Here is a 13,795-nt window from a genome sequence, read left to right on the forward strand (position 1 = left end):
TACTGGTTTCCACTGTAAATACCTCTTTAAATCTTGTGTTGAGCTCCTGACATACCTCTCGGTCGTTTCTTGTGAATTCCCCATCACCCTTCCTCAGTCTGATTACCTGGTCCTTGACTGTTGTTTTCCTCCTGATGTGGCTGTACAACAGCTTCGGGTCAGTCTTTACTTTTGATGCTATGTCATTTTCATATTGTCTCTGAGCCTCCCTTCTTATCTGTGCATATTCGTTTCTGGCTCTTCGGCTGATTTCTTTATTTTCCTGAGTTCTCTGTCTTCTGTACCTTTTCCATTCTCTAGCACACCTAGTTTTTGCCTCCCTACACCTTTGGGTGAACCAAGGACTCGTTCTGTTCTTCCCATTATTTCTGTTTCCCTTGGGAACAAACCTCTCCTCTGCCTCCTTGCATTTTGTTGCTACATAGTCCATCATTTCTTGTACTGGTTTTCCTGTCAGTTCCCTCTCCCACTGAATGTCTTGAAGGAAGTTCCTCATGCCTGAGTAGTTCCCCCTTTTGTAGTTTGATTTTTCCCAGCCTATTCCTGCTACTCTCTCCACTTGGAGCTCAACTATGTAGTCGAAGCACAGAACCACATGATCACTAGCTCCCAGGGGCCTTTCATACATGATACCCTCGATGTCCGAACTACTCATGGTGAATACAAGGTCCAACCTTGCTGGTTCATCCTCTCCTCTCTCTCTGGTAGTGTCTCTAACATGTTGATGCATGAGGTTCTCCAGTACCACATCCATCATCTTGGCTCTCCATGTTTCGGGACCCCCATGGGGCTCCAGGTTTTCCCAGTCAATCTCCTTGTGATTGAAATCACCCATAACTAGTAACTTTGCTCCCCCCATGTGTGCTCTCCTGGCCACCTCGGCTAGTGTGTTGATCATTGCTCTGTTGCTCTCATCGTATTCTTCTCTTGGCCTCCTGCAGTTCTGTGGTGGGTTGTACATTACTGCAATTATCACCTTATGTCCCTCAGACTGGATTGTTCCTACTAAGTAGTCCCTTTCGCCCATGCCATCCATTCCTTCCATTTTCTCAAAACCCCACTGGTTTTTAATGAGCAGTGCAACTCCTCCTCCCCCTCTCCTCCCTCTGTCTTTCCTGTGTGTGTGTGTGTGTGTGTACTCACCTATTTGTACTCACCTATTTGTGGTTGCAGGGGTCGAGTCCTAGCTCCTGGCCCCGCCTCTTCACCGGTTGCTACTAGGCCCTCTCTCTCCCCGCTCCATGAGCTTTATCAAACCTCGTCTTAAAACTGTGTATGGTTCCTGCCTCCACTACGTCATTTTCTAGGCTATTCCACTGCCTTACAACTCTATGACTGAAGAAATACTTCCTACTATCTCTCTGACTCATTTGTGTCTTCAACTTCCAATTGTGGCCTCTTGTTTCTGTGTCCCCTCCCTGTGTGTGTGTGTGTGTGTGTGTGTGTGTGTGTGTGTGTGTGTGTATGTGTGTGTATGTGTGTGTGTGTGTGTGTGTGTGTGTGTGTGTGTGTGTGTGTGTGTGTGTGTGTGTGTGTGTGTGTGTGTGTGTGTGTGTGTGTGTGTGTGTGTGTGTGTGTGTGTATGTATGTAAGAAATCACAGTAATATGTAAATATGTAAAAATACCACAATGAAAATAGGAAATAAAACCTGAGTACTTTCATGTGTTTGTACACATCTTCATAGAAATAGGAAGAACATGTGAAGATGCAATTTCTAATGGAGAAGAACCCAGTGCCCCAATATGAATATAACAGAACAACATATTAAAGACTATACATCTCCTCCAGAGAGAGGCTGAAGAAAGTTCTCACCGCAGCTGAGGCCGCTCTCTAAGGTTGCTGGGTCAGTACAGTTGCTGGAGATCATTCGTAGACCGTTATTGAACATAGAAGTTTGCGGCTTAGAACATGTCCAGACAACATCCCCAGTGCTAATTAGAGAGCTCTTGTAGCTCTGTTTTGATGGTACAACGCATGTCACATTGGTACTCACATAACCTGGCCTTCCTGCAAAATGGAGGGTACTACATATTAAAAGAAAAGTTGTTAAATCATATATATATATATATATATATATATATATATATATATATATATATATATATATATATATATATATATATATATATATATATATATATATATATAGATTTATATATTATATATATGTCGTGCCGAATATGTAAAACTGGTCAATTAGCAAGAACTCATTTAAAATTAAGTCCTTTCTAAAAATTTCTCTTGTACGTTTAAAGATATATTTTTTTCATTAATGTTAATGTAAAAATTTTTAATTTTGCACCAAAAGAATCTTAGAAAACTTACCTAACCTTATTATAACAAGAACAATTTATTTTAGCCTAACCCAACTAAATATATTTTAGATTTGTTTATAATAATTTAACACTAAACAAACACAGTGAAATATATTTTTTTCGTTAGGTTCAGAATGATTTTGGCGAAATTATTGCATACACAAATTTTCACTTGTCCTATATGGCAAGATGAGCGTTGCTATTTAAGCCAAGATCGCAAGTTCTGCCTATTCGGCACCACACACACACACACACATATATATATATATATATATATATATATATATATATATATATATATATATATATATATATATATATATATATATATATATATATATATATACGTATATAATGTTGTGCCGAATGGGTAAAATTTGCGATTTTGGCTTAAATAGCAACGTTCTTCTTGCCGAATAAGGGAAGCGAAAATTTGTGTATACAATAATTTTGCAAAAATCATTCTGAACCTTATGAAAAAAATATATTTCATTGTGTTTGTTTATTATTAAATTATTGTAAACTTTATCTAAAATATATTTAGTTGGATTATGCTAAATTAAATTGCGCTTGTTATGTGATTAGTTAGGTTTTCTAAGGTTCTATACTTGTACAAAATTATTAATTTTTACATTAATATAAATGAAAAAATATATCTCTAAACGTATAAGAGAAAATTTTATAAATGACTTAATTTTAAATGATTTCTTGCTAATTGACCAATTTTACCTATTCGGCGCCACACACACACACATTATATATATATATATATATATATATATATATATATATATATATATATATATATATATATATATATATATATACATACATATATATATATATATATATATATATATATATATATATATATATATATATATATATATATATATATATATATATATACGTATGTATGTATGTTCTTGTATACATGTCTTACATAGCTTAATCGCACAAAAAAAAAATCGAGTAAGCTATACAAGACGCAAAACAACCACGAGATCGACACCATGCCCAGCCCTTCTAGGGTAGGGTAGGTGCCTGAGCCCGAGCTTTCATCTCACAAGATTGTCATTCCCATTAGCCCCTTTGGGACGGGGATGGCAGACCAGAGAGACCTAGCTTCTCCCTACGAGCCCCGTGAGGGCGGGGAATGTGGCTATTCCTGGGGACAGTTGGTCCCTAAGATGAGGGAGTACTTGTGCCTCCTCCCATGGGAGACCTAGGTCTCAGACACTCCCTAGACAGGGAGCCAAGGCCGGGCCACCACTTGGAAAAGGCCCGGGCCGGGAGAATACCGGTGAATCTTTAATAATAATAAATAAAACAACCACGAGGAGAGTTTATATATACCTTAAGTATACCTTATATATCTTATAAATACCGTACTGAGAGGTAATAAGGAACTGATTAAACAGTTATTAGCTAGGTCGGCTACACTCTCTTACATGTATGGTTTGATTAAAACCACAAGTCCGGTTTTCCAGCGTGACCTAGTATTAACCCAGTATGATCGGCGACATATGCCTTTGTCAAAATGGTTGGTAAAAATAATATCTCCAGTGCTGGGCAACATTTCTGAAGCTCATAAAAAATAATGTTGATCTCTCAGACAAACTGCAAAATTTGACGTCACGGCGTTGGTCACCAGAGTTCCTGTTTCCGATTTGCTATATTACTTGGAAGTAGAATTAGACAAGTTCTTCATGCCTTTTGATAAAAATTCCATTACTGAGCTGATTAAATTATATGTAGTTGACCGCAAGTTTAAGTTTGAAGGGAAATACTACTAACTGGCAAATCCATTGTCTCACCTATTGAGCAATCTGTATATGGAGTTTTTCGAGGTGAGGCTATTGAAAGACATCCTTCCCTGTAAAGCTAGATGGGTTAAATATGTGAATGACATCTTGTAATTTTGGCCGAATGATATGGCCCTGGATACATTCTTACCGAGTCTCAATGTATTGGTCCTGTCTGTTAAATTCACTGTGGAGAAAGAAGTAGAATCTAAACGTCCTTTCCTAGATGTGTGGATACACCAGGTTGATAGCAAATTCAAATTTACAGTATATTTCAAGGTCACTAATGTGTGCTTATATATCCATTATTATTCCAACCATGAGACCAGAGTAAAAAGGAATGACTTTCTCACCATGTTTATGAGAGCTTACTGAGTATGTAGACCGGAATTTGTCGATGAAGAAATTAGGAAAATATTTGATACTGCAACGAAACTGCGGTACCCAAAGGATTTTGTGAAATAAGTGTAGTTGGTTTCTAAAAAAATAATCATAGAACTGAACCTAGGATAACACCTCTGATCAAGAATTTGGTGGTCCTCCCATAAAATGATAATTTATGTCCTGCCGAATGCTCTTAAAAAAATTTAACATACAGGTAGTTTTTAAAAGTTCATGGACTGTTAAAAACATTTTGATAAAGAATTCTCCACAACATTGTGTCGGTGGTGTGTAGAGAATCAGTTGCAATTGGGGCAACTTATCTTATGTTGGACAGACTGGCAAACCTCTAGATATTAGGGTATCACAACAAAAATATTAGATATGGAGTGCCCATGAATCAAATGTGATTCTCAGCCACATTACTCCTGAAGCTGAAGTCATTGTCCCTAGTTCCACTTTGCTTGGACGGAAGATTGTAGAATCGGCTATCGTAAAATATGATAAACATTCATTATATAATAATAGTGGTGGCTTATTCAAATTAAATTCATTTATGGTGGAGGCTATAGTCCATAGCTTATGACAGGACTCGATGTAAATGTGATGGATTGTATTAAATGTAGCACACAGAGAAAATAGGCCTTCTTTGGCATGGTTCTGATGGTTCAACCAGTGTCCACCTCAAAATCTTGTTGAATAAACTGTGGTCATCTTCCTTTTGGATAAATTACAGATGTCTTGAACTTGTGGTATAAACTATGGCTGTACTTTCCCTTTGGATAAACTACAGATTTTTCCCCCTTTAACTGAATTCTCTTTAAATGAGTCGGCGGTGGACCTGTTTTCTAATGTATGGAAAATACCTTGATATCTGCCAGTTGACCGAAGTTTTGATAATTGTCATGCCATTAATTTTACGCTCATCGAGTTACCATTCCCTCTGAACGTGTTTGCTTGGACTTCAACCTCTTTTCTGCAACACTGCAAGTTCTTGATCCCAAATACTGTCTGCCAATATTTTCAGGGTCAGTTAATATGCCTGTATTATGTGTGAATCTATAATATTCCGATGATATTCCTATAGTATTCCAATTCATGAATATTCGAATATCCTTTAATACTACTAACAGCCTAACTCTGTAATCCACTGAGTTGTAATCAACCATGTGAACTTTCCACTATGTATGATAATTCGTGCAACTGTATCCATCCATATCCCTATCTGAATAAACCTAACTACTTACTTACTTTTAATGTTTATATATTATATCGATCATGTTGCCATCACTGATTGTAACTTTGTGTACCTGTAAGCGTACGATACAGTAGCAGCTAAACGGGTTATATATTATGCCGACATTCACGACGGACCTAACACAATGTTTGGTGAGCAGACACTAGTCAAACGTCACCAGAGCATCACGAGACCCCATGACATAATGAGTACGCCTGTAATTGTGTGTAACATTGTTGTTTAAGGTTGTACACAACAGAGTCCACTAAATAGCTATCGAGCTTGTACAACACATAATTTGAGTTATATACGGCATTTCTTACATTTTTCAAGAAAGAGTATTAAATGTTGTTTCTTTCCATGACGGAACTGTTTGGTACAATGATCTGAGCAGCAACCCCTCCCCCCATGTGGGTAATTACAGGAACTGACTTGGTGAAAGGTAACATTCGACTCCTGACCCATCCTGATTGAGTACTGGTGTTGGGTTAATCTGGCTTCCAGAGGTTTACCTGTTTGATCAACATAAGAGAGGGAGTATAGAGTGCATGGGACCTTGTAAACACCAATATTATTAGACTGTGTTTTTAATCAACCTCTGTTTCACTGTCCCATTGTTTTTGAAAGCAAGGTTTATATTGAACTTTTTTAGTGCCTCACGCAGGCAGACCAAATTATCACTGTATGGTAAAACCAGTACATTTTTCCTGGCAGGCACTTCATGAGGTTCAGTCCTGTAGAAAGTTTTTCTATCTGACAATAGTGCCTTCTCAACAAAATCCCCGAGATATCTCAGTTTTGTGGCTATATTAAATATCTTATTGATTTCATCTTCTAAATACTTCAACCTGCAGATACGCAAGATTCTCATGAACATTGTAAGGAAAACACTCCTGTTAACTCTAGATTCATGCCTGGAATAGTAATGAATATATGATGACACATTGGTGGACTTCGTGCGAACTGTATATTTGAATTTTCTGTCAACACGATGAATTAAATTATCTACAAAAGGTAGAGTTGTCTATTTCATGTTCTGTTGTGAACCTAATGAAAGGTACTAGCCCACTGAGTCTAGGTAGGAACTCATCAATGTTGTGATCTCTAGGCCATAGACAAAGAAAATCATCTATGTATCTGAACCACCTAGCTTTATTTAGGGGAACATTTTTAAGAAGTCTAGTCTCGTAGAGTTCCATATACAAGATGCTAAGTAAGGGGCCGAGGGGATTTCCCATGGTCATGCCTTGTTTTTGAGCCCTCAAACACAAACTTGCAATCAGTAACACAAAGTTTAATCAGCTCAATAATTATATTCGCGGAGAATATATTTCTCCTCTTCAAGATGCGTAAGCAAGTCAGGGACAGGGACACTGGTAGAGTGCTGTGACATCAAAACTCACAGGGGTAAAGTCGTGTGAAACATTTAATTTCTGGAGCCTTTCAGTAAGGTCAACATTATTTTTAATATACGCATCCGAGTTCCTACGAATGAGGGAGTTGAAAGTTTAACCAACCATTTAGATAGGTTATATGCTGCCGAGCCAGCTGAACTTGTAATAGGACGAACTGGGTTCCCTGGTTTGAGTCTTTATCAACCCATAAAGTTACGGTAGAGTTACTGACCCAGCTGACAGATGATTAATTCATCATTCTCCGTCAACAACATTCTACGACGTACATTCAAATGGCTATTTACCTGGTCGGTGGAGTTCTTAATGAGCGGTTCATACGTTTCATTATCACTCAATAAATTGTTCATTTTATCTAAATATTCGGTTTTATCCAAAATAGCAAATATGTTGGATTTATCGCCTCTTGAGAGATCCAAAGTCTGATCGTTACTGAGCTCCGCGTATGCTTTTGTGAATCTTTAATTTAGAATGCTAGGGCAATTTGGAATACAGATCTCCGTGCAATAATTAGCGAAATCTTCCTCTGATTGGCTTTAAATTTTCCAAGCTGATGTTTCCTACTTAGTGACACGGTTCCTGTTGGTTTAGAGCTGTGGGGGTGATAATTTGACATTTTCACTGAAGAATTTTGAGATATCAATTTCCTTGTGGTAGCTTGCGAATTCATCCTGTTATTGACTAAATTTGCGAAATAAATATCTACTTACATAGGAAACTTAAGCCACACTATATTATTCCTTTTGCGAGCACTGAGACAGAGAGCAGTGCCCGACAGAATGTATTAACATTGGTAGAATTACCGATAATATGTTACGTCAAAGGACACAAGTGCAACTGATGCGACATTTTATTGTGCAACATCAACATGGCAAAATGTGCAACAACAGGACATCCATCGTTGATGACATCAATCACTAAAGGATTCACAAGAAATTCAGAAGATGGCTTTATCTTTTTAGTTTCTCAAACCTGTTCTCAAAATCATTATAAAGTGTCTCTAAGTTTCCTTCGTATCGTGTCAATTTACTGTCTTCAATTTCAACATCAGGAAAGCAGTTATTCTTAATTTAAGGTTGGTAAAAGAGGTCAGATTTCTTTATTCCCAGATCTCATTGAAAAAGCTCTGTTTTATTCTGGAAACTGAAAACTGATTGGGAAAGTTTTATAATAACTTTGTAGATTCCTTGAAGTGCCAGATTTAAAGATTGGAGGTGTTGCATTACATCTGTAAAGAACATCAGATCCTGTACCCACTTGTGCTCTTCTACAAGTGGTATTTAATCAATAACAACACTGCGACTAGCTGGGGGATCGAACCCGTTTTGTTTTAGCCCTCCTCATGGTGAGCGAAAATTAACGACGCTCTAACCCACTGGACCATACAATCCTGCAAACAACTCGACTAGCGAACTAGGCTTGCTTCAAGCCTTACTGACCCAGGTAAAATCTTACTGACCCCAGCTATATTGTTATTGACCCTGGTACCTTCTTACTGACCCTGGTACCTTCTTACTGACCCTGGTACCTTCTTACTGACCCTGGTACCTTCTTACTGACCCTGGTGCCTTCTTACTGACCCTGGTACCTTCTTACTGACCCTGGTGCCTTCTTACTGACTCTGCTGCCTTCTGACTGACCCTTACGGTGCCCCGTGGCCTGGTGGCTAAAGCTCTCGCTTCGCACGGTGAGTGTCCGGGTTCGATTCCCGGCGAGGGTAGAAACACTGGGCTTGTTTCTTTACACCAGTTGTCTATGTTCCCCATCAGTAAAATGAGTACCTGGGAGTTAGTCAATTGGTGTGGGTAGCAGCCTGGGACAAAATTGACCTAATTTGCCAGAAATGCTCTACATATCAAAGGCTTATTATATAGCAGTATGTCGTTGATGTCAGCTAGGAATGTATACCTTGTACATGTACTTGTAGAAATAAAGATATTAATATTAATAATAATTAATATTAATATTAATTAGGTACCGTCTAATTGACCTAGACACCTTCTTATTGACCTAGGTACCTTCTTATTGATCTAGGTATCTTCTTATTGACTTTCTTGTCTCGTATTCCTTCTTATTGACCCAGATACCTTCTTACTGACCTAGGTACCTTTTTACTGTCCTAGGTACCGTGTTAATGACCTAGGTACATTATTAATGACCCCAGTACCTTCTTAATGACCCTTGTACCTTCTTATTGACCCTGATATCTTCTTATTGGCCCTGGTACCTTCTTATTGACCCAGATACCTTTTTTAGTGACCCAGGTACTTTCGTATTGACCCTGGTACCTTCTTATTGGCCCAGATATCTTTTTACTGACCGGGTATCTTCTTATTTACCCAGCCACCTTCTTAATGACCTGGTACCTTCTGGTTGATCCAGATACCTTCTTACTGACCCAGGGAACTTCTTAATAACCTTGGTACCTTGTGACCCAGGTAAATTTTTACTGAACCAGTTACCTTCTTACTAAACTTGGTACTTTCACACTGATCCTGTTGCCTTCGTACTGACCCTGGCATCTTCTTACTAACCTGGTATTTTTTTTTGACCAAGACACCTTCTTAATGACCCAGTTAGCTTCTTACTGACCTTGGTGCCGTCTTAATGACCCTGGTACCTTCTTACTGCCAGGTAAACAAGGACAGTGGGTATCAGGGAGGACGGGTTTTGTCCATATGTCTCGCCCTGGCCAGGGTGGTAACTGGAACCTTTTATTTGTAAGTTGAATGCAAGGCCCAGAAGACAATGGATAACCCAAGAAAGCCAATTAAAATGGCTTATTTTTGTTGAGATTTTTGTTTGTCCTCTCCTCTAAGATACGACCCTCAGGATTCGTCAACCTCCTAATTACCTATTTTCTTTTAGATGAAGAGGAGCAGGTGTAAGGGATCGTGATCCAACGTCTCGCCTCGCCTGGGGATTGAACATGGATAATATCAGAGGAGACCTTTTTGAGAAAGATTTGAACGTACCTAAGAGTACCAGGATGGGCAGGAGTAGCAGCCGGTGTGGCCAGCGGTCCATGGTGGGCGAGTACCCTCGTGTGTGTGTAGGGAAGCGGCACTCACACCCACCTGATATACAGTGTGTCATCATCTCCACCCTGCCGGCCCAGGCACCCGCCGCGCTGGCGCACCAAGGATGGTGGCATACATGTTTCAGTGTTGTTAAATCTTTATTTCTTGGGCTGAGGCAGAATCGTAAAAAAAAAATCCAAGCCGAAGTTAGTGTAATATGTTTATTATGCACCAATACCCATCGTGTGGGAGGTAGTCAAAAGATTACAGAGGTACATATAATGGGTCCAGGGACTGGGCCTCAAAGTTTTTAATAGCTGAGCAAGTTACAAAGGTAATCAACTCCTGGTAGATCTGGTCACAATCATGATAAGTTACAAAAGCATTTACAGATTACAGAGGTACATAATGGGTCCAGGGACTGGGCCCAAAAGTTGTGATAGCTGAAAAAGGTACAAATGTAATGAACTCACAAGTTACAAATGTAATGAATCATGTAAGTAAATTTACTTACGTTTATACATGGCTACAATCATGAACAAATTATAGAGTATTGAGCAATTCACACGTCCACACCCGGTCACAACTGTCATGAGTTATTGGTGCAAATATTAATTGTTGGGGTGGCCCGGTGGTCTAGGGGTGGCCCGGTGGTCTGGTGGCTAAAGCTCCCGCTTCACACACGGAGGGCCCGGGTTCGATTCCCGGTGGGTGGAAATTCCGACACGTTTCCTTACACCTATTGTCCTGTTCACCTAGCAGCAAATAGGTACCCGGGTGTTAGTCGACTGGTGTGGGTCGCATCCTGGGGGACAAGATTAAGGACCCCAATGGAAATAAGTTAGACAGTCCTCGATGACGCACTGACTTTCTTGGGTTATCCTGGGTGGCTAACCCTCCGGGGTTAAAAATCCGAACGAAATCTTATCTTATCTTATAGACACACACACACACACACACACACACACACACAGCACCAGTTTGGAATCCACACCATGTCAAGCACGTCAAGAAATTAGAGAAAGTGCAAAGGTTTGCAACAAGACCAGTCCCAGAGCTACGGGAATTGTCCTACGAAGAAAGGTTGAGGGAAATCGGCCTGACGACACTGGAGGACAGGAGGGTCAGGGGGGACATGATAACGACATATAAAATACTTCGCGGAATAGACAAGGTGGACAAAGACGGGATGTTCCAGAGAAGGGACACAGACACAAGAGGTCACAATTGGAAGTTGAAGACTCAGATGAATCAAAGGGATATTAGGAAGTATTTCTTCAGTCATAGAGTAGTCAGGCCGTGGAATAGCCTAGAAAGTGACGTAGTGGAGGCGGGAACCATACATAGTTTTAAGGCGAGGTATGATAAAGCTCATGGGGCAGGGAGAGAGAGGACCTAGTAGCAATCAGCGAAGAGGCGGGGCCAGGAGCTGTGACTCGACCCCTGCAACCACAAATAGGTGACTACATACACACGTGGTAAGGATTTATTTACAGTGAGCAAAGTCAGGGTATTTCTCCAGAATGGTCTGTAATATACTACTGTGGATAAAATATAATGACATATCTTGAACATTTCTGAGTGAGTTGTCTCTAAATTCATTAATTTTATCGCACTCCAGTACATAATGACGCAGGGTGTGACAATAGTCCATCTGGCAAAGTTTACATTTCGTTTGATCTATATCTGGTGGTGGTGATGTAACCTGCCAAAGATACTTAATTAACCCTGCCGGAGCCGGGTGGTAGTGACATCTAATAGTTTGCTTATCTTGTTAGATGCACCATAGACACGTGGCTCCTCCTGCATGATAGAATGATGATAGATGGGCTGACTTGTGTCAGTCTCCCTAAGTCTTAAGTCAATAAATTTCATTTGAAGTTCTTTTCGTATTATTGTTCTCAAGCTGCTAACTGACAACCCAAGACTGTAATCTACTCCATCTTTGAAAGCATACAGCTTATCCAATTCATCTGCACACACATTCAAACTTCCCAATTTTATATATATATATCCCACCAAGGAAGGGTGGCCCAAAAAGAAAAACGAAAGTTTCTCTTTTTAAATTTAGTAATTTATACAGGAGAAGGGGTTACTAGCCCCTTGCTCCCGGAATTTTAGTCGCCTCTTACGACACGCATGACTTAAGGAGGAAAAATTCTTCTCCACCTCCCCATGGAGATGAAAGAAAATAAATAAGAACCATTAAGAAAACAGAAGAAAACTCAGATGGCTCTGTATCGATATACGTGTACATTTTTGTATAATGTGACGTAAGTGTAAGTAAAAGTAGAAAGATGTACCAGTTATCCTGCGTCTTTATAAGACAAAAATGAAAGACACCAGCAGTCTTACTATTGTGTAAAACAATTTAAAAGTTTTCGATTCACACTCATTTAACAGTAACCACCTCTGAGTGGTTGCTGGCTATTTATATATATATATATATATATATATATATATATATATATATATATATATATATATATATATATATATATATATATATATATTTTTTTTTTTTTTTTTTTTTATTTTATTATCACACTGGCCGATTCCCACCAAGGCAGGGTGGCCCGAAAAAGAAAAACTTTCACCATCATTCACTCCATCACTGTCTTGCCAGAAGGGTGCTTTACACTACAGTTTTTAAACTGCAACATTAACACCCCTTCTTCAGAGTGCAGGCACTGTACTTCCCATCTCCAGGACTCAAGTCCGGCCTGCCGCTTTCCCTGAACCCCTTCATAAATGTTACTTTGCTCACACTCCAACAGCACGTCAAGTATTAAAAACCATTTGTCTCCATTCACTCCTATCAAACACGCTCATGCATACCTGCTGGAAGTCCAAGCCCCTCGCACACAAAACCTCCTTTACCCTCTCTCTCCAACCTTTCCTAGGCCGACCCCTACCCCGCCTTCCTTCCACTACAGACTGATACACTCTTGAAGTCATTCTGTTTCGCTCCATTCTCTCTACATGTCCTAACCACCTCAACAACCCTTCCTCAGCCCTCTGGACAACAGTTTTGGTAATCCCGCACCTCCTCCTAACTTCCAAACTACGAATTCTCTGCATTATATTCACACCACACATTGCCCTCAGACATGACATCTCCACTGCCTCCAGCCTTCTCCTCGCTGCAACATTCATCACCCATGCTTCACACCCATATAAGAGCGTTGGTAAAACTATACTCTCATACATTCCCCTCTTTGCCTCCAAGGACAAAGTTCTTTGTCTCCACAGACTCCTAAGTGCACCACTCACTCTTTTTCCCTCATCAATTCTATGATTCACCTCATCTTTCATAGACCCATCCGCTGACACGTCCACTCCCAAATATCTGAATACATTCACCTCCTCCATACTCTCTCCCTCCAATCTGATATTCAATCTTTCATCACCTAATCTTTTTGTTATCCTCATAACCTTACTCTTTCCTGTATTCACCTTTAATTTTCTTCTTTTGCACACCCTACCAAATTCATCCACCAATCTCTGCAACTTCTCTTCAGAATCTCCCAAGAGCACAGTGTCATCAGCAAAGAGCAGCTGTGACAACTCCCACTTTGTGTGTGATTCTTTATCTTTTAACTCCACGCCTCTTGTCAAGACCC

The 13,795-nt window shown here is 39.6% G+C and overlaps 1 protein-coding gene across 1 annotated transcript in view; it reads right to left on the bottom strand.

Moving 5' to 3' along the window:
- LOC128696403 (uncharacterized) overlaps positions 1 to 10,218 on the bottom strand; it is a 120,554-nt gene extending 110,336 nt beyond the window's left edge. The window contains exons 1-2 of the mRNA XM_070092243.1: positions 10,128 to 10,218; positions 1,815 to 2,009 (exon numbers count right to left, since the gene is read on the bottom strand). Of these exons, the coding sequence (XP_069948344.1) occupies positions 1,815 to 2,009; positions 10,128 to 10,179 (247 nt within the window). The 5' untranslated portion in view covers positions 10,180 to 10,218. The remainder of the gene's footprint in view (positions 1 to 1,814; positions 2,010 to 10,127) is intronic.
- Positions 10,219 to 13,795: the final 3,577 nt, after the last annotated feature.

The sequence above is a fragment of the Cherax quadricarinatus genome, chromosome 39, assembly GCF_038502225.1.
Source record: "Cherax quadricarinatus isolate ZL_2023a chromosome 39, ASM3850222v1, whole genome shotgun sequence".
Taxonomy (NCBI): domain Eukaryota; kingdom Metazoa; phylum Arthropoda; class Malacostraca; order Decapoda; family Parastacidae; genus Cherax; species Cherax quadricarinatus.